This window comes from Pleurodeles waltl, chromosome 4_2, assembly GCF_031143425.1.
Source record: "Pleurodeles waltl isolate 20211129_DDA chromosome 4_2, aPleWal1.hap1.20221129, whole genome shotgun sequence".
In the NCBI taxonomy this organism is placed as follows: domain Eukaryota; kingdom Metazoa; phylum Chordata; class Amphibia; order Caudata; family Salamandridae; genus Pleurodeles; species Pleurodeles waltl.
Window position 1 is genome coordinate 159,123,008 of NC_090443.1, and position 21,304 is coordinate 159,144,311.

General features: G+C 45.3%; 1 protein-coding gene across 2 annotated transcripts in view; it reads right to left on the reverse strand.

Annotated features, from left to right (window-relative positions):
• GTSF1 (gametocyte specific factor 1) overlaps positions 1-21,304 on the reverse strand; it is a 795,979-nt gene that overhangs the window by 54,241 nt on the left and 720,434 nt on the right. Inside the window, exon 19 of one of the 2 annotated variants that reach the window (XM_069231026.1) lies at positions 14,328-14,436. The exons of the other annotated variant lie outside the window; for it this stretch is intronic. Coding sequence (XP_069087127.1) covers positions 14,432-14,436 — 5 coding nt within the window. The 3' untranslated portion in view covers positions 14,328-14,431. Of the gene's footprint in view, positions 1-14,327; positions 14,437-21,304 lie in introns of those variants that run through there. 2 annotated transcript variants of the gene reach the window in all.

The following is a 21,304-nucleotide window of genomic DNA, read 5'->3' on the forward strand; positions in this document are numbered from 1 at the left end:
TAGGACTACCTTATTTTTGTGTATTTGGATATAAGGTTCTTGTATTGTAAACGCCTGAATTTCACTTACTCTTCTTAGAGATGTAATGGCGATGAGAAATGCAACTTTCCAGGTTAGGAATTGTATTTCGCAAGAATGCATGGGTTCAAAAGGTGGACCCATGAGTCTCGTTAAGGCGATGTTGAGGTTCCATGAAGGAACGGGTGGTGTCCTTGGTGGTATAATTCTTTTGAGGCCTTCCATAAACGCTTTAATGACAGGTATCCTAAATAGTGAAGTTGAATGGGTAATCTGCAGGTATGCAGATATTGCTGCGAGGTGTATTTTAATGGAAGAGAAGGCCAGGTTTGATTTTTTTTAAGTGTAGTAAGTAACCCACTACATCCTTTGGAGATGCGTGTAATGGTTGAATTTGATTATTATGGCAGTAGCAAACAAACCTTTTCCATTTGCTTGCATAGCAGTGTCTAGTGGATGGTCTTCTAGCTTGCTTTATGACTTCCATACATTCTTGGGTGAGGTTTAAGTGTCCGAATTCTAGGATTTCAGGAGCCAGATTGCTAGATTCAGTGATGCTGGGTTTGGATGCCTGATCTGTTGTTTGTGTTGTGTTAACAGATCTGGCCTGTTGGGTAACTTGACGTGGGGTACTACTGATAGGTCTAGCAGTGTTGTGTACCATGGTTGCCTCGCCCATGTTGGTGCTATCAGTATGAGTTTGAGTTTGTTTTGACTCAATTTGTTTACTAGATATGGAAGGAGAGGGAGAGGGGGAAAAGCGTACGCAAATATCCCTGACCAGTTCATCCATAGGGCATTGCCTTGGGACTGCCTGTGTCGGTATCTGGATGCGAAGTTTTGGCATTTTGCGTTCTCCTTTGTTGCAAATAAGTCTATTTGAGGTGTTCCCCAAATTTGAAAGTAAGTGTTTAGAATTTGGGGGTGAATTTCCCATTCGTGGACCTGTTGGTGATCTCGAGAGAGATTGTCTGCAAGTTGATTCTGGATCCCTGGAATAAACTGTGCTATTAGGCGAATGTGGTTGTGAATTGCCCATTGCCATATTTTTTGTGCCAGGAGGCACAGCTGTGTCGAGTGTGTCCCCCCCTGTTTGTTTAGATAATACATTGTTGTCATGTTGTCTGTTTTGACAAGAATGTACTTGTGGGTTATGATGGGTTGGAATGCTTTTAACGCTAGGAAAACTGCTAGCAGTTCGAGGTGATTTATATGCAGCTTTGTTTGATGTACGTCCCATTGTCCTTGGATGCTGTGTTGATTGAGGTGTGCTCCCCACCCTGTCATGGAAGCATCTGTTGTTATCACGTATTGTGGCACTGGGTCTTGGAAAGGCCGCCCTTTGTTTAAATTTATACTGTTCCACCATAGAAGCGAGATGTATGTTTGGCGGTCTATCAACACCAGATCTAGAAGGTGACCCTGTGCTTGTGACCATTGTGATGCTAGGCACTGTTGTAAGGGCCTCATGTGCAGTCTTGCATTCGGGACAATGGCTATGCATGAGGACATCATGCCTAGGAGTTGTAATACCGTCTTTGCCTGTATTTTTTGTGTTGGATACATGGTTTGTATAACTTTTTGGAAATTTTGAACCCTTTGTGGACTTGGAGTGGCTATTCCCCTTGTTGTGTCTATTGTTGCTCCTAGGTATTGCTGTACTTTGCACGGCAGAATGCGTGATTTCGCATAGTTGACGGAGAAACCGAGTTTGTAGAGGGTTTGTATGACCTGATCTGTGTGGTGTGAACACTTTGTCAGTGAGTTGGTCTTGATTAGCCAATCGTCTAGATACGGGAATACGTGTATTTGCTGCCTTCTGATGTGTGCAGCTACTACTGCTAGGCATTTTGTAAAGACTCTTGCTGCGGTGGTTATACCGAACGGCAATACTTTGAATTGGTAATGTATTCCTTTGAATACGAACCTTAGGTATTTCCTGTGCGAGGGATGTACCGGTATGTGGAAATATGCGTCTTTGAGATCTAAGGTTGTCATGTAGTCTTGTTGCTTTAGCAATGGTAACACTTCTTGTAGCGTGACCATGTGAAAGTGTTCTGATTTGATGTAGGTGTTTAGTGTTCTGAGATCTAGGATTGGTCTCAGTGTTTTGTCCTTTTTTGGTATTAGAAAGTACAGTGAGTAAACTCCTGTGTTTATTTGTGTACCTGGTACCAGTTCTATTGCGTTCTTTTGCAGTAATGCTTGAACTTCTATTTCTAGAAGGTCTGAATGCTGTTTTGATATATTCTGTGTTTTTGGTGGTATATTTGGAGGGATTTGGAGAAATTCTATGCAATAACCATGTTGGATAATTGCTAAGACCCAAGTGTCTGTTGTTATTTCCTCCCAAGATTGGTAATACTGACTTATTCTTCCCCCCACTGGTGTTGCGTGGAGGGGATGAGTGACCTGTGAGTCACTGTTTGGTTGCAGGTGTTTTTGGGCTGTAAAATTTTCCCCTGTTTCTAGGGAATTGTCCTCCTCTGTACTGGCCCCGAAAGCCTCCCCTTTGGTACTGTCCCTGGTAGGTAGACGGTGTTGAATGTGAGGTACTGGCTTGTGTGGCCTGACCCCGAAACCCCCCTCTGAAGGATGTTTTGCGGAAGGTGCCGAAAGTGCCTCTGCCCTGCGGGGAATAGAGTGCGCCCATGGCCTTGGCAGTGTCAGTGTCCTTTTTTAGCTTCTCAATTGCCGTGTCCACTTCAGGTCCGAACAATTGTTGCTCATTGAATGGCATATTGAGCACCGCTTGCTGTATCTCCGGTTTAAAGCCAGATGTTTGTAACCACGCGTGCCTTCTTATGGTTACTGCTGTGTTAATTGTTCTTGCAGCTGTGTCAGCTGCATCCATAGAGGAGCGTATTTGGTTATTGGAGATGTTCTGTCCCTCCTCAACCACCTGTTTCGCCCTTTTTTGTAAATCCTTGGGTAGATGCTCGATGAGGTGCTGCATCTCGTCCCAATGAGCTCTATCATATCGCGCTAGGAGCGCTTGAGAGTTAGCGATGCGCCACTGGTTTGCAGCTTGTACTGCGACCCTTTTTCCGGCTGCGTCGAACTTGCGGCTTTCTTTATCCGGAGGTGGTGCATCGCCTGACGTGTGAGAGTTGGCTCTCTTGCGAGCTGCCCCTACTACAACCGAATCTGGTGGGAGTTGTGAGTTGATGAAAGCAGGGTCTGTGGGCGGTGCTTTGTATTTCTTTTCCACCCTTGGTGTTATTGCTCTACTCTTGACAGGCTCTTTGAAGATTTGCTTGGCCTGCCTTAGCATTCCTGGGAGCATAGGCAGGCTCTGGTAGGTGCTATGGGTGGAGGAGAGGGTGTTGAAAAGGAAGTCATCCTCGACAGGTTCCGAGTGTAGCGACACGTTATGGAACTCTGCTGCCCTAGCTACCACCTGTGAATACGCTGTGCTGTCCTCTGGTGGTGAGGGCTTGGTAGGATACGCCTCCGGACTGTTGTCTGACACTGGGGCGTCGTATAGGTCCCAAGCGTCCTGGTCATCTTGGCTCATGGTGGTGTGAGCCGGTGAGTGTGACGGAGTCTGTGCCGGTGATATGTAAGTTACAGGTGGAGGAGAGGGTGGCGGAGTTACCTTCTTCACCACTTTTGTTTGTGGTGCTTGTTCCTGTATTTGGAACTCAAGTCTCCTTTTTCTCCTAATAGGGGGAAGGGTGCTGATCTTCCCTGTTCCACTCTGTATAAAGATCCACTTTTGAGTGTGGTCTACTTCAGTGGACTGTAACTCTTCCTCGAATCTATGTTTGCGCAATTGAGAGGACAGTGATTGCTCCTCTGAATATGAGCTGGTTGTTGGCTCGGTTGCCGGTCGTTTCGGCACCAAAACTATGTCCTTACTCGTTTTCGGCTCCGAGGCGACTTTTCTCTTTTTTGGAGTCGAAACTTCTCGGCGTCGATCCTCCTCGGTGCCGCTGTCTCTGCGTCGAGCAGCTTCGGCTCCGATGTCTCGGCGTCGATCTTTGTCGGCAGCACTTTCTCGGTCCCGAGATTGCTGCGTGCCTGTGTCTCGACCCGAGTCGGACGATCTCGGCACCAGTTCGGCCTTTTTCGGTGCCGATGGGCGGTCACCGACTTTATGGGTTGAGCCATGGCCTGTTGGCAATGGCGTCCCCTGGGCCTTGTCTGTTTTCTTGTGTGCTGGCTTCGACGTCTTACTCACTGTTTCGTGGACGTCGAATTCCTCCGAGTCCGATTCATGGATAGAGAAGGCTTCCTCTTCTTCTCCTTGTTCCTCGAACTCTCGGTGTCCTGTCGGCGTGGACTCCATCCGTAATCTTCTGGCTCGCCGGTCACGGAGCGTTTTTCGGGATCGAAACGCACGACAGGCCTCACAAGTTTCTTCCTTGTGCTCGGGCGACAGGCACAGGTTACAGACCAAATGTTGGTCTGTATATGGGTATTTGTTGTGGCATTTAGGGCAGAATCGGAACAGGGTCCGTTCCATCAGCCTCGATGTTACACGCGGTCGGGCCGACGAGGCCCCGACGGGGGATCGAAATTACCCCGAAGGGCTACCGGAGCTCTTCACGATTCGATGTCGATTCTATCTAATCCGATCCCGAACGCAACAATACCGACGTAATTTTCCGAATTTCTAACTATCTTTCCGTTCCGAACCCGGACCGAAAAGGAACACGTCTGAACCTGATGGCGGAAAGAAAACAATCGAAGATGGAGTCGACGCCCATGCGCAATGGAAGCAAAGGAGGAGGAGTCCCTCGGTCTCGTGACTCGAAAGACTTCTTCGAAGAAAAACAACTTGTAACACTCCGACCCAACACCAGATGGCGGGCTATGCACAACATGTGTATCTGCAGCTACACATGCCATCGAACACATGATTACAAGATTATCCTATACCAGAAATCAAGCGCTCCTTCCGGGACACTACATTTGTAGAAAAGACTGTGGGCCTCATTATGACCCTGGTGATCACCAGACCGCCAGGTCACGGTCCGACTGCAACATTATGATCAAAGCAGAGCCACTGTGGTCCAACCACTGACACTGCCAGCCTGCATCCTGGCGGTCCCAGCGGTTGTAATCCGCCAGGGAAGTGCTGCAAGCAGCGCTGCCCTGGGTATTACGAGCCCCCATCCGCCAGCCTGTCCATGGCGATTTACACCGCCATGGAAAATGTGGCGGAATGGGGGACTCGGGTGTCCCCTGGGGCCCACTGCACTGCCCTTGCACTTAGCATGGGCTGTGCAGGGGCCCCCATGCACAGCTGCAATCATTCCACTGCTGCTGCACCCACCGCGCCGCCACATTGCAGCCGGCTCCATTAGGAGCCGACTTCAATGGTAAGGCCCTGCAGTGAACTCCTGATAGGGCCGGCGGGGCTCAGGCCGTACAGGTGGCCTGATGGCGGGAAGAGTTTGTCGGGCAGCCTTTTCCGCCAGTCAAACTCATAATGATGCCCTGTATGCTTTAATGTGTTGGGGGGTATTGCTATCATCTTAAAAGATACATATAGATGCACATAAAATCCCATGCCCATTCCAGAATGTGAAACGCTCTCTTTCACTATAAACCTATCACCCACGTATTCCTTTTGAGAACTTTTAGTATATAGATCCCCCAGCCACCGTACTAAGTTTGTGGAAGCCCTACCCCAGGTCATATTGAATCTTTTTATTGGAAAAACAAATGTCACTTTTTGGGAATGTCCAAGTGCACTTTGATGAGATCCACAATCCCACTGAGTCAACCAATGCACTGATCTAGGCAGTCTTCAACTCACCCAAAGAGTAGAAGGCTGCACTGCACCATAATAAAGGTGATCTCCTAGTTCCAGTGTTTAGCCATGATACTAACAAAACATTTGAAAAAATCACATCCAATGGCATGGACAGATCATGCACTGATCTTGTTCACACTGGAGGGTGTTTCACCGCCACTGGACAACAGGACCACTACGAGTTTGGACTGTAGATGGTCAAAATTGAATAATAATGTGACATGGATGAATTCTCTAGCTTTCACTAAACCAGACACTGGGAAACATTCTGGAGCAGCAAACTACCTAATAGAAGAGTGGATCAAGAACTCACTCAACAAAATGATACCGACTAATAATAAAGAAGGAAAAGAAAGAGAAATCAGCTCTGTGGTTCATGGCCCATCTTGTCTCTTTAAAAAAGGACGTAAAATACTAGAAAGAAAATGAAGGAAAAACTAAGAAGAAAACCTAAAAGTCTCCTATAGGATAGCCATTAGACATTTCCATCAGGAAATTAAAAAAGCACAGACATCTTATTATGAAGTCGTAATGATGGAAGCAACCAATGCTCCGAGGAAACTCTTCTGCATTGTCAAGTCACTTACCAACTTCAAGAGTTGAAAAAACAGTCTAGCAATGAACTTGCTGCATACTTTCAAGACAAATCCTCTGCTATTTATAGTCATTTACATCAGACCAAAAAGGTCTTGTCTTGTATACTGCGCCGGAGATACAGGTTTTTCATAAAGAGATGGCATGTATCTCAAACTTTCCCAGAATCACAATGGAGGCACTACCAGAATGATTTGACAAAGTTAAATTAGGATCTCCTTTGGGTCAGTCACCACCACACATTTTTCTACAAGCCCTAGAAATGTTCCCCACAATGCCTGATAACCTTAATTTATATCTCTCCACTGGAGTAGTTCCCCATGACTGGAAACCCTTCAGGTCCTGGGAACTACAGACTCATCTCCTTGCTCCAAATTATGGGGAAGGAACTAGAAAAACATATCAACCAAACCCTTTCCCTATGTTTGGAGGAGAGATCTCTTCTTAACTCCACCCAGACCGGTTATCACCCACAACATATCATGGAAACAGTGCTACTTGCAATAACAGAAGAGTTGAAAACATTGCTGGATAAAAGAGATTCTGCAGCCATCATTCTTCTTTACCTGAGCACAGCAATTGACATGGTGGGCCATGAATCTCTGATGCACAGGATGAGTAAAATAGGAATACAAAATGGAGCACTGACCTTGCTCGCCTCAATTCTGAAAGAAAGGTCCTTTCAAATCAGTGAACCTCCACATTTATTCACCTCTATATTATTCAGAGGTTTTTCCTTTAAAATGTGGGGTCATGCAGGGCCAAGGCGTTGAGCCCTGCACTTTGTAACATTAATCTGCACTCGTTGGCAGATATTGTGAGGGAATTTGGAGTGTTGATTACTTCTTAGGCTGAAAACACCCAACTGGTTGTTTCCCTTAATCCAGGGACAGGTTCACAACCACAATGGCCCCATTTTTAGAGAAAGCGACAGGTTGAATGGTAAATTGTTCACTTAAGCTGAATGGAGATAAAATAGAGTTGATGATCTTAGGAAACAAGCTGACTCCGCAAACAAGCATCGGATGGTCAGAGTGCCTGGGAAGTACACCCATCCCTTCCTCTCTCATAAAGAGCCTAGACATGTGGTTGGATAGCTATTTATCCATGGAGCCCAGGTAAAAAAAAGAAAAGTAACAGCTTTCTGTTTTGGCATGATTAGAGCACTATGGAAAATCCTAGACCTTTTACCCATACAATCTTGGAAAACAGTGGGCCAGGAGCTGATTCTTTCCCGCCTGGGCTATGGGAACTCCTTGTTTATGGGCTCACCCAAATACATTAAGAGACTCCAGCTAGTCCAAAACGTGGCAGCAAGGATCATCTTAAAAAAAAGAAAAAAGAAAAAAATGCACTGGCCTCCTTGCACTGGCTTCCTATGGAGGAGAGGATCAAGTTTAAGGCACTTTATTTTGCCTATGGGGAATTACCCATAAAGTGCCCCCTTTGATAAGGGATAAGGGATCTTTTGGTAGCTTACATCCCTAACAGGACCTTGAGATCTACTAAGGTGCAACTACTAAAGGTGCCAAGGCTCCAAAGGGTCAGATAGGGAGGCAGATCCTTCTTGCATTTGACCCCAAAGCTGTGGAATTCCATTCCTACTGAGCCTAGAAACAAAATGAATGAGTTAAGCTTCAGAGAAATGCTAAAAACCTGGTTATACCCTCATTAGCCTTAGGCACATACAATCCTTGAAGTTTGCTTGTACGCTATGACTCACTTATCGCTGGGAAGCCTTTGGATAGCTATGCGCTTTAGAAATCCTCATAGCATAGCAAAGTGATGTCAAGGTTCCTCATGCCTCTCCATCTCATGTGGATGTGATATTAAACAGGAAGGCGGTTCCCAAATATATACCTCACCTGCTTGCAGTGGTGTCAGTTTCTTTCTGTTCTCCATCCATGCAACAAACGTGGAGCTTTAAAAAGCCATCATCAAAAGATTTTTATCTTCAGACTTTTAGTATTGGAGTTGTTTTGCATACTGAATCCTATGAGACCACTCCACAGAATGGGGAGGTTTGTGAGCAGGTGAGGAATCTACAGTTGGATAGAGTCTCTACCAAAAATTGCATTACCGGAGGTAAGTAACTTTTTCTTCTGACAGATTTCTAATTGTAGAATCCTTACCATTTGAACAGCCCCCAAAGCGGTACCTCCCAAGGGGTGGGTCTGTGGAATGGCTCAAACTATGAAATGTTCAGGACAAATCAGGCGAGGGGCCCCCTCCCACCTGACCAGATTGTCCAGGCAATAGTGCTTGTTGAACGTGTGTGCAAGGGTGGTCATGTACCCGCCTAACAAATATCCAAGACTGGCACACTTTGAGCTAGTGCTACAGTGTCTGTCTTTGCTCTAGTAGAATGCGTATTCAATACTTCTAGTGTCTATTTTCTGGCTGGCCCATAATGGGTCTTAATATACAAGACAATCCATATAGAGATGGTTCTCTTTTGCACTGTCTTACCCTTTTTTACTCCAGAAAACCCAAGACAAAGTTGCTCATCTTGTCTGAATTCTCTGGTGCTCTTGAAGTGAAAGCTGAGAACTCTTTTAGGATCTAGACAAAGCGGTTGCTCTTCAACTTTTGAGGGATGACAAAGTAATGGACTGCCCTACATGAAAAGGCATAACTATAATAGCGAGGAATGCTGCCCTTGTTCTAAGGACCAATTTATCAGGAAAGAAGGAAGCATATGGAGGCACAGATGGCAAAGTCTGAAGCTCGCTCACTCACTCATCTAGCAGATGCAACCGCTTTGAGTAATACGGTCTTTAAAGTTAGCAATTGTAAAGGATGACTGCCCTTTGAGCTTGTGCACAATCACATTAGATAGGTGAAAACTAAATTCAAAACCCACTGTGGCATTGCAAATGGAACAGCAGGAAACACATGGATCAATCCTTTCAAGGAATGCATCTCAACTGGTGATTTGAAGAGAGATGGTTGATCTGAAAAATGTAAAAAATAAAATAAAAAAAACAAACAAAAAAGTCTGACAGGGCAGCTAAATAGCCTTTAACTTTGCACGCAGAAAGACCTTTGTAAGCTGATGACAAACAGACTTCAGAAGGGAAGCTTGTAAGGGTTGAATATGGCAAAAGGAACACCTCCCCACAAACATTTCCCAACGTCCACCTTAAACAGTTTTTTAGAAGGATGTCTGGCTGCCTATATTACACCAACCACTTCTGGAGATAAATGGCATGGTGTCAGTTGCTGCTGCTCAATTTCCATGCATGAAGGTGTAGGTTAAGCAGACTTCGATGCAAGATCTTGCTGTGCTTCTGCGACAGGAGATCTTCCTGATGAGGCAGCCAACTTGGAAAATTGATGCTCATGGCCAAAAGTTCCAGGTACCACACTCTGCTTGCCCAGTCCACAGCCATTAGAATGAATTAGGCTTGTTCTCTATTTATCTTTTTGAGTACCCTGAGCAGGAAAGGTAGGGGTGGGTAAGCATACAGTAATCTTGAGCCTCAATGAAGGCGAAAGGCGTCTCTCAGGAAGGACTGCCTTGGGTACTCCAACTCGCAGAACTGTTTCAATAAATATTACAACCAAACCTGCACCACTGTCCCCTTGATCTGGATTAGAAAAAAAAACTTTCAATACTAGGTTTATTGTCTTTAACTCCCCAGCACCAGGTATATCATCAATTCACATGCTAGAATTATACCCAGATGTCTGCCTTGGTACAGTAGGTGATACTAACATAGCAGTATTTTAATTAACGACAAAAACAAATGGAAAAATATTTGTTTACCACAAGTAGTTCATCCTTCTCATTCTATTGCAGGGACTGCCACTTGGAATCAGGCAATAGGGAATCCTTTAAGCTATGCTCAGATTTAGCTATTCTGATCTTTTGATGGAATATGTACCTGGCATGAAGTGACAGACTTATCATGAGGAAGTTGCACCAACTTTGTCAGGATGTTCACCATCTAAGAAAAATAAGAGCTAACTAAAAATAAAAAACGTGCCTCTGCCGATTACTAGAGTGGTAATATTTTGTTACCCATGTAACCATCGAAGATATACCATCGACAAGCACATGGTCAATGATACTAGGAACTACGATCTTGTCTTTGACGATGCTCCCTTTGTCAATTAAGTCAACTAGCAAGTCTTCATTAGTAAGCGAGAAATGCTAGTCATCAATCACAACTCCATTGCCTGCAAAGTTATCATCAACAAAGATGTAAAAATTGATAAAGAGACTATCCACATTCAGTCAACAAGGAATTCAGTCGACCACCAATTTGCTACCATCAACAACACAAACGTACCAGTCAAAGGCAAAACCACGTAAGCTGATTAAGGCAGCCTCACTATGTCTGTGTTTAGAACTTCTGAGGCAATTAAAGACCTAGCATCTGCAGCCCCAACATCTATTATAATGACCACTTCTGCCTTAGCCGCTCACATCACTACAATAACCTTGGCTTTTCCTAAGATACCTATTGCCTCTACACTGCTTTTACAATTGATGCCGCCCATAAGAATCACTCCAGACCCAACAGCACATCATCTGAGTGATTCCTCTTCAGCCTTCTCTTGAAGTGAGGGATTCTCTGTTCAAGAATCAGACAGAGAACAGATTATTTGGATGACAACATGCTGTAAGAAACCTCCAGACACCTCCACTGAATTAGACTGTGTAACAAATGACAAACATCACTGCCTCATGACAAGCCACGCCCGGGGACACCAAAACAGGATAAAAGGATCCAGCTTCCATTTCCAATTAGAGATGCAGGCCATAAACCAGGTTATAAAGACAATTTACACCTTGATCTTTGCAGGGATACCATACAGGAAGATATTCAAGGTCCCGAGCAGGAGGACTATGGCCCTCATTCCAACCCTGGCGGTCTATGACCGCCAGGGTGGAGGTCGCCGGAAGCCCCGCCAACAGGCTGGCGGTGCTTCATATGGCATTCCGGTCGCCCAGCCGGGTCCGGTGGTTTCCCGCCAGATTACCCCCGGCTGGGAGAATCCTCCATGGCTGATTCCGACCCCCTTCCCGCCAGCCTGTTTCTGGCGGTTTTCACCGCCAGAAACAGGATGGCGGGAATGGGTGTCGTGGGGCCCCTGGGGGCCCCTGCACTGCCCATGCCACTGGCATGGGCAGTGCAGGGGCCCCCTAACAGGGCCCCAGCATGGTTTTCACTGTCTGCATAGCAGACAGTGAAAATCGTGACGGGTGCAACTGCACCCGTCGCACCCCTGCAACACCACCGGCTCCATTCGGAGCCGGCTTCAATGTTGCAGGGCCTTTCCCGCTGGGCCGGCGGGTGCTCCCTTGGCGGGCGCCCGCCGGCCCAGCGGGAAAGTCTGAAAGGCCTCCGCGGTCTTTTGACCGCGGAGCGGCCAAGTGGCGGTTCCCGCTTGGCAGGTGGCGCGCGCCGCCCGCCAATGTAGGAATGACCCCCTATGTGCCCCAAAACCAAGTCTAGAAGATATCCCACGAGACAATTGGTCAGGTGGCGTATTCAGCTTACACATACTGATGGATAGAGAGGATCAAACATTATATTTGCCTATGAAAAGTCATGTCTGTCTTTAAAGACAAAAACAAGAGGTCAAACAGGAGAGTTCTAGTCCAGGACTACATATGGGAAGAGGACCTTTGCTGGATGTGAAGCCCTGCAATGAGATCCTCACATACTGCAATTCTGGGGAAAAAATACAAAGTGCACGAGACAGACTCACCATGCCTTCTGAACCATGTAAATATTGCCTAACTGGACATTCCAGTGACTCCGTATGTGGTCTCCACAGACAAAGAAATGAAATTTGACTGAATAGAGAAGAGACACTGCATATTTGCAGTGACAGATATTAAAGTTGCTAACAGGAGTGACACCCTGTTGCTTTATGAAATACATATGTAGGAATGATAGACATGTGCCTTGAAAAAATAACAATGCCTGCCGAGAACATGTTAAGTCCACAATAAGAGAAGATGAGGCCTGGAAATCCCACTCGTGGATACATCACTGTATGGCTTAAAAACTGGCTCAAGGCAGATGACTATGGGTGCAGTATTAAGAAGATGAAGTTGGCTCTGTAGCACAACTTTCTGCCCAAAAGACTAGTCTAGAGTGATTGATATAACCCTCAATGGTCAACATTTTTTCGGCAAGCATGTGGGTGAAGTTCTGCAAGGTATTAAGGTCTACACTAACATGGACATAGTACTTGGAATCCTACAGTGGAGACAAACCCTACTTCTATTACTAATGACAGCAATATAGCTGAAGACCCATTCAAATAGCTGCAGTGTCCGACTTTCACCAACCCTGTAAGCAAGGCTACTAGCTGCAGAGTCAGACCACCACTCAATAAAAAATTGCTGTCTATGCCAATGGGGGAAATAAATAGGCACATATAATAGCCTGGCTAAAGAGAACATCAGACCACAGGGTGTTAGGCATAATTCACTATGGTCATACGTTAGAAATCACCAGCACCACCTTCTAAAGGGAAGCAAAATAATTTGTAGAGGCCCTAGGACAAGAAATAGACAAGCTGCTTCTCAAGGAAGCCACAGAACCAATGCTGCACCAGAAACCTACATTTCTACTCAAGGTGTTTTCTGATCTGGAAAAAGAATGGAGGTCCATTCTAGATAGGTGTCAACTGAATACATTTATAAAGAAAGATTCAGTATAAGATTGATACTGGATGTGCTACAATTTATAAACCAAGACAACGTCATGGCATTTATAGCTCTAGCAGCTATAACAGGTCAAATCACTACCATTTTGCCTCTAGATGACATCGAGACTATTTAAGGATACTTAAAGCATCTCTACAAATGTGGGTCATGGCAGACTGCTTTCTTGTTAACCATAACTTTGACAAGGAGTGTTTCATGCCTATCTCTGTTACACCACCATAAACAAAGTTTGATAAACAGTGACTAACAGTCTACAAATCTACTATTTATATCAAGGGTTTCCAGCTTCCTTTAATCAGAACTTAAAAATATACTTGCAATTATTTTCTCCCCAAGTGTTAAAAGCCTTTGAAAGACGTCTTCAATCACTTGACATCAAGAGGTGTTTAAAGCTCTACACTGATAGAGCAAAAACATCTGAAAGACTGTCCAGTTGTTCCATATGGCAAAGCATATAAAGGCTGTCCATTGTAAAAATAGGGAATATAACAATGGATTACACCATGCATCATCTACTTCATGTCAAAGTCGGCTGACCATTATGTCACAAGGTCGCTTCACTCTTAACTGGGGGTGCTGTTCACTGGACGTTTCCAGAGGAGCTTCTTGGTCTTTGAACTACACTTACGTGATTTATTACTGTCCAGATGCCCAGTTGACAGCAGTGGATAAGATGAAGCCGCACAACCTTTTTAATTGAAGTAAGCCTCATTTCCTCCTATGTTTCTAGATGGTACTGCTTTGGTAATATCAATTCATGCATTTGAATCTATGAAAGATCCAATGCTCGAAAAGAAAGTTACCTCAAAGTACAATTCTATAGCACAGACATCTTTCGTAGATTCACATACGCACACTGTTCACCCCATTCCAGGGGCTAACCCAAAGTCAATAAACAAACTACGAAAATATGGCAGCTGGAGCTTCTGAGGAGGGTTTAATTCCTGATCCTCTCCATCGGATTGGCTAGAGTTCAGGTCAGAAAATGAGGTGGATGGGTTACTTGCAGCCTACGAATGTCTTTCAATTTTTCCAATGTCAATTGCTAGACTGAAATTCTGCTAAGTTAACATTGTTTACCAAGAGTTCCCAGCCTAATGTTGGGGAATAATTTAATCAGGTGAATCTATGAAAGATGTTAATGCTGACGAACTGTAGTTATAAGTAAGAAAATTGTTACTTACCTTGTTCAGCGTCTGTTTGTAGCATGTAGTGCTCAAGATTCATATGCTGTGGTTATTCCTGCCATCTAGAGTTGGGCTCGGACATGTGCAAGTTGTTTTTCTTTGAAGAAGTCTTTTCAAGTCATGGGGTACTGTGACTCCATCTATTGCCAGCAATGCGCATGGGCATTAGCTCCATTGTTAAACTGTATTTTCCACACACATTGCAAGGACATAGATGGAACATAGAGATACAGAAAGATGACCATGTGTGGGAAAGATTATAGATGAAAGTTCAAGAAAAAACATCTGCAGCAATGAAAGGCAGACTGGCACATTTGATTCTACAGCACTACATGCCACAAACAGATACTTACAAGATAAGTAAAATTTTCAGTTCATAATATACATAGCTGTAACTACACATGCTGTGTATATATTGTAAAGCAGTCCTCCCGAAACCGGTGGCTAGCCTGAGAATGTTGCAGATACTTTGAACAGCGTGTGTAGAACAGCCTGACCAGCTTTGGCTTGTAGGTGTGCTAAGACATCCATGCAATAATTTTTTGTGAATGTGTGGGGAGCTAAGTCACTTCTTTGCAAATGCCAAGCATAGGAATATTACCAAAGAACGACATAGATGCTCCTTCCTTGCGGGTTGAGTGGGGTTTGGTAGGGACAGGCAGAGTGTTTGGCATAACAGGTCTGTATACATTTGATTATCCGGGGTACTACACCTTCTTTGGATACTGCACACCCCTTGTGCGTTGTGGAGAAAGACAAAAAGTATTTGTGTTTTGCAGAAGTGCTTTGTTTTGTCAATTTAATATATGAGCGCTCTTTGGACAGCTATTTTGTGTAGCGCTCGTTCTGCTACCAATTCTGGATGTGGAAATGACACTGGAAATTCCATGATCTGGTAGAGGTGGAAGCTAGATACCACCTTAGGTAAGAATTTAGAGTTTGTCCTGAGGGCCACCCTATCATGGTGTACTTGGAAAAAAGGCTGTTCCAGGGTAAGTGCTTGTATTTTGTTTACCTAGCAAAGGGAAGTAATAGCAACTAGGAAGGTAATTTTCTAGGAAAGAACCTGCAAAGGGCATGCGTGTAGAGCTTCAAAAGGAGGCCCCCTTAGCCTAGTCAGAACAATATTTAGTTTCCACAGAGGAGAGGGTGTAACGGTGGAGGTATAACCTATTTGAGCACTTTCATGAAGAGTTAATTTACAGGTACACTAAAAAAGATGTGTTGCCTGTTTGTAGGTAAGTTGTAACCACAGCTAAACGAAGTCTATTAGAAGTATATGCTAGGAATGACTGTTGCAAATGCAACCCTTAATGTTGTGGACTGTTGGAGTGAGAGGGTAAGTGTTTTTAAGGAAACAGTGTTGTACAAATTGTTTCCATTTGACAGCATAACAGGCTGTGGTAGTATGCCTGCAGTCCTCTTTCAGAATGTTTTAGGTACCCACCCACCTTTTAGGACTTCAGAAGCCAGAGAGAAAAATTGTGCTATTTCAGATTGGGATGTCTCAGAGTGCCCTGATTTCGAGAGGGAAGATACAGTCTGATTGGTAGCTTCTCATGAGGCACTATGGAGGGGTCGAGAAGTATGGTGAACTGAGAAAGCCTGGCCTAGGTTGGGGCTACTAGAATGAGGGTGAGGGATGTTTGCTGGAGCCATTGAACCACAAATGGAAGAAGTGAGATAGATTGGAGGAGGTGCTGATGTTCCAGGGGGACCATGTGTGTGTTGGGAGGAATTTTTGGTGATGTTTGTGTGAGTTCTAGGCAATACCCTTCTGCCACAATATTTAGAACCTACTAATCCGAGGTGATCTCTGCCCAGTGGGGCAGAAACTCTTATAATTTTTACCAGACAGGTGTTTGATGGTCGGGGGGAGCAAGGGAGTCACTGTTTTGCAGGTACAGTACATTTTGGGCTGCAACCTTTCCTCTGCCTCTACCATTGCTGCTTCTACATCCTCTCTTATAATAACCCCAGGTTGGTGGTTGCTATTGTTGTTTGGGGTAGGACATAGAGGCGTAGGGGGTGGTGGATTTCACTCAACCACAATATGGTGTGCAGTGAAACGAGCCGCAGGTAGGTGGTGGTTGCAGAGCATCCATTGCTTTGACTGTCTGTGTCCTTTTCAATTGTCTCCAACATCTCATCAACCTGGCCCCCAAAGAGGAGTTCACCATCGAAAGGCAAGGTGAGATATTGTTGAAACTCTGGTTTAAAGCCAAACGTGCAGTCATGCATGTCTGTGGAGAAGGACCTAGTACTGACTTATGTCCACTGCAACTAGTGTACACCTGATGTTGGAAAAAATGTTTTGCACAGGAAGATGCTGAACCAGATCTTCCATTTCGTCCCTGTGGGTGTGGTTGTTAGGAGACAGCTTGTCCACAGAATGGTAATCTGACAATGTGCGGCAGGGTGGGAGGCTATATGCTTGCCAGCTGCATCAAACATTCTTCCTCTCCCGGTCTGGAGGGGGAGCATCACCTGTACCTTGTGAATCAGCAAGCTTGTGTGCGGTGTGTACCTCCAGACAGTCCCAATGGGGAGTAGGTGGGTGGTAGACAGGAAGGGCTTTGTATTTTTTATCCACCCTAGGGGAGACACCACGCACCGTCACTGGCCTTGAAGATGGCATGTGCAGGTCACAGCATGCCCTTCAGCACAGGCAAATATTGCATGACCTATGTGTGGAGGAAAGCGTTTCCATGAGGGCATCTTCCTCCTAAGATTGTTTGTGCATATGCACCTTGTGGAAGGTGGAAATGATAAGTGCCGTCATACAGGACTGACAGCACAGCCGCATAAAATTCTGCATCTGTATCAGCTAGGGGATCTATGTCATGATCACCCCAGTGGTCCTCATGTATTTGTGTCTCGTAAGAGGAGTCATACAGGCAATAGGGAGACCTTCCCACCCCTGAAGGAGGAGATCCCCTGTGATGAATGTGTCATAAGGTCCACAGATGGTAAAGGAGAGGTGGGTAGTGTTGCAGGAGGGAGATAATGAGAAATAGGAAGGGAGGAGGAGGTGGGTGAGGACAAGGTGGGGGGAGGAGGAGGCAGTGGTGGAGTGGAGATTCCCTTGTCATGATGCTGATGCTTCTGGGCCGGGGAATTGGCTGTGAAGGCTAGTTTGGTGCCTCCTTGAAAGTAAATGTACTCTTAAGAGGAGCCAAGTCTTTAGGCTTGACCGGAGACTTATCCAGGATCTGAAAAAAGTCAGGCTCGATGTGTATTCGACTGTGACCGACATTAAGCTCTTCAGGTAGATGCTGAAGTATTGGGTGCTTAAGGTTCTTTAATGATGCACACTAGGATGGTGCCTTCCTCAGAGAAAAAGGTTTTCAGGGCCCATATAGCGCTAAACTTGCTTTGGAGTCCGGTGGCTTTAGTTTCGAAATAGGTGTCTTTGGTTCTGAGGGCCAGTGCCAGCACAGCTCCTGAAGTGGATGGGCAAAGTTTGGAGGCGGAATGAGGCGCCGAAGTATAGGCATGAGTTGGGTCCAAACAGTCCACTCGGTCCTGACCATGGCCTTGTGGCAGTAGTGACCCAGAGGCCTCATGAGTACTTTGGGAGCTTGAGGCTCTCACCTCCCAAAGAAGTAAATGATAAGGATACGTATATGTTGGGGGCTGGTACTCACTGCTACCACCGTAGATTGCTGGAGGGGGTCCTCCATGTCAGAGACAGAACTCTCGGTCGATGAGAGCTCCTCAGTTTCACTGTCTGCAGTCACGCTAGTTGCCCTAGGCGTCCTCTTGCTGTGGGTGTGCCATGGAGGCTGAGGTGATGCAACAAGCTTGCCGGTTTTGAAGATTGTTTTTATTGCTGAACGTGAGACAGGCTGTGCAGGAATATTCTCGATAGTTTGGAGATAAGCAGAGGTTACAGATTACATAGAGATCTGTCCTTGGGTACATTGAATGGCATTTGGGGCAAAAACAAAATGTAGTCCTTGTTCATCCCAAGACCATACATTATTAATAATACTGGCCTGTACCTCTGGTCCGATGCCAACGGACTCTGAGCAAAACATGTTTCCTTATCACAGTGCCACTTAAGCAAATATTCAAAATTATATGCCTTCTTGACACCGGATGTCACTTTCTTCACCTTCAGTTTGAAAATACTGAATTGTGTCTTTCTTGTCCTCCCACTGATGGGGCCATGCTTCCTTAAGAGGGCTGTTTAATGGAAATGTCCTCAAAGTTAAGACAATGGACGAGTCCATTTCTATGGGAACAGATATATCATTATCTACACAGAGAATGAGAACAGCAGGGAATCATGCTCCAGCACTCTTATGTACTCATTCCTTAGGAATATAAACAAAATATTAAGAAAAAAAAAAGTCTCACCCACCAAATCAGGGCATGCTTCATCATCAGCATTTTTTCTCACCTTGGTAGGATAGGACCACCAGGGAGGGCTTGACCATGTCTGGGACTGTTCATGTATTCAGTTCTGGACAATTCTGGAGGTCCAGTAAGAGTCAAAATGGTTGAAGGTTAACCCAAATAGATTTTATTCAATGGAAACCTTCACCATCATTAAAAGAAACCTATTGGATGACTATCTGGAACACGATGGCTCTTGTATCTCCATTATGCCAACATTTCCTACTGCCTAACAGGTCATCTGGCCTTCTTCAGGGTACCTTAACCTCCCTGTCTACTCTCTCACTAAAAGGGTGGTGAAAGGTGAAAAAAGGAGGAATAAGGCTCTCCTGCCTGTTCAACTACTTGAACCTGTAGAATATCAGAAATAATATAGACAAAAACATTGGTATATTAAAGCTGGTTAACAGGGCACAGCACACACGCCTGTGTTTACAAAAAACAACAACATACTAGTGCACTTATTCGTGATGACCCACTCCAGTACGGTGGAACACAGCACAGCAGTCATGACCACTAGTTTATTAAACATACGTGTTTATTAAGCATGCAAGGGAAACTGCTATTGTACCTAATTATTCCAATTCATATCTCTTTGGCTCCAAAGGAGGGGATGCTTTCCTGTAGTCCCACTTGGGGACTAATGAACAAGTTACTTACCTTTGGTATGGCATTATCTGGTAGAGACTCCATCTAGCTACATATTCCTTACCTTCGAATTCCCTGGCGTCAGGTTCGAATCTGGAATTTTCAGGCTGAGCAATATCCTGAGCATGTCGTCGGGTGGTATTGTTCGGCTCCACGTGCATTGTTTGGCTATGCGTGGCATCATCAGCATCGTTGGAGCCGTCTGTGACGTCATGGTTGTCTATAAAGGCACAACCCAGTGTGCGTACGTCAGTTCTTTAAAATCACGAACTTCCACGCCAGAAGCGCAGAATCATGGATAGAACCAACAGTTTGTCTGTGCAAAACTAGGGTCCTAAAAGGGATAAACCCTAACCCTACTAGACATATCCGCAGAGCGGGGAGGCATGGGTGGGTGTAAGAAATCTGCAGCCAGATAGAATCTCTAGCAGATAATGTGTTACCAAGTGTAAGTAACTTGTTCATATGATAGAGACTTCTAGCTGCAGATTCCTTACCTTTGAATAGATACCCAAGCCATAACCTCCTGGTGGTGGGCTGCAGATAAATCTCCTTTACACTAAAAAGTCCAGTAGCACCGAATGGGCAAAGTGTCTATCCCTCCAGGCCTGATTGTCCAGGCAATAATGTTTTGCAAACGTGTGCAAGGATGCCCACTCTGCTGCCTGACAGATATCCAGGACTGATACATTTCCGAGCTAACACAGTGGTAGCAGCGTGGCCCCTGGTAGAATGAGCCCTCATGAGGCTGCTTCCTGAACAATGATTAGCAGATCTTAATGCAGAGAACGACCCAGCGTGAAATGGTTAGTTTCAGGACTGCCCCACCCTTCTTTGCTCCCATGTACCCCACAAAGAGTTGGTCATACACCGGATCTCTTTTGTGTGGTCAAGGTGGAACAACAATGTTCTTTCTGGGTCCAGCTGGTGAAATCACTCCTCTTCTTTAGAGGGATGCGGTGGAGCAGAGAAAGCAGGTAGGGTGACGTTCTGACCCAGATGAAATGGAGACACCACCTTGGGGAAGAAAGAGGCACAAGTTCTGAAAACCACATTGTCTGAAAATATGGTGAGATGCAGTGGCTTGGATGAAAGAGCCTGCATCTCATTCACCCTCCTAGCAGATGTTATTGCCACTAAGAAGGCTGTCTTGATGGTGAGCAGCCGGAGGGGACGGTTGTGTAAGGGCTCGTAGGGAGCACACATAAGAAATGTGAGGAAAGATTGAAGTCCCATTGGGTCATAACAAAGGGCGTACGGGGAAACATATGTAAAAGCCTTTTGAGGAATCTCTATAAAAGGGGAGATCTGAAAAGTGAAGGCTGATCTGCCAGCCGAAGGAACGCAGATAAGGCAGAAAAATGTCCCTTGAGATACCCAAGGCAGAACCATGCTGGGAAGGGGATAGTATAAAGAGAAGGACATCAGAAAGAGAAGCAGAAAGAGGATCAATAAACCTTTCTGTACAATAATATACAAAGCGTTTTCAATGGCAGGCATACACAGTTTTAGTGGAGGGATGCCTGGCTACCAAAATAACTTTACAGACTTCAGGAGGAAGGTCAAAAGCAATCCATTGCCACTGCTCAATCCCCACGCATGAAGGTGCAGAGATGACAGGTTCAGGTGAAGAACCCTTCCCTGCTGCTGTGACAGAAGATCCTCCAGAAGGGGCAGCCTGATCGGAGGATTGATGCTCAATTTCAGAAGCTCGGGATACAAGACTTTCCATGCCCAATCCGGAGCCACTAAGATTACTTGGGCCCGGTTGTTCTTGATCTTCTTTTGGAAGTCTGGACAGAAGTGGTATGGGCAGAAAAGAGTACAGGAGGCTTGAATTCCACTCGCAATGAAAAGCTTCGCCGATCGATTGCTGCCTTGGAAACTCCAACGTGCAATACAGCTGAGATTGCGGGTTCTCTGCGTAGGCAAACAGATCTAACCAAGGCTCTCCCCACTGCTGAAAGAGTCCTTGCATCACCTCCAGGTGGAGACACCATT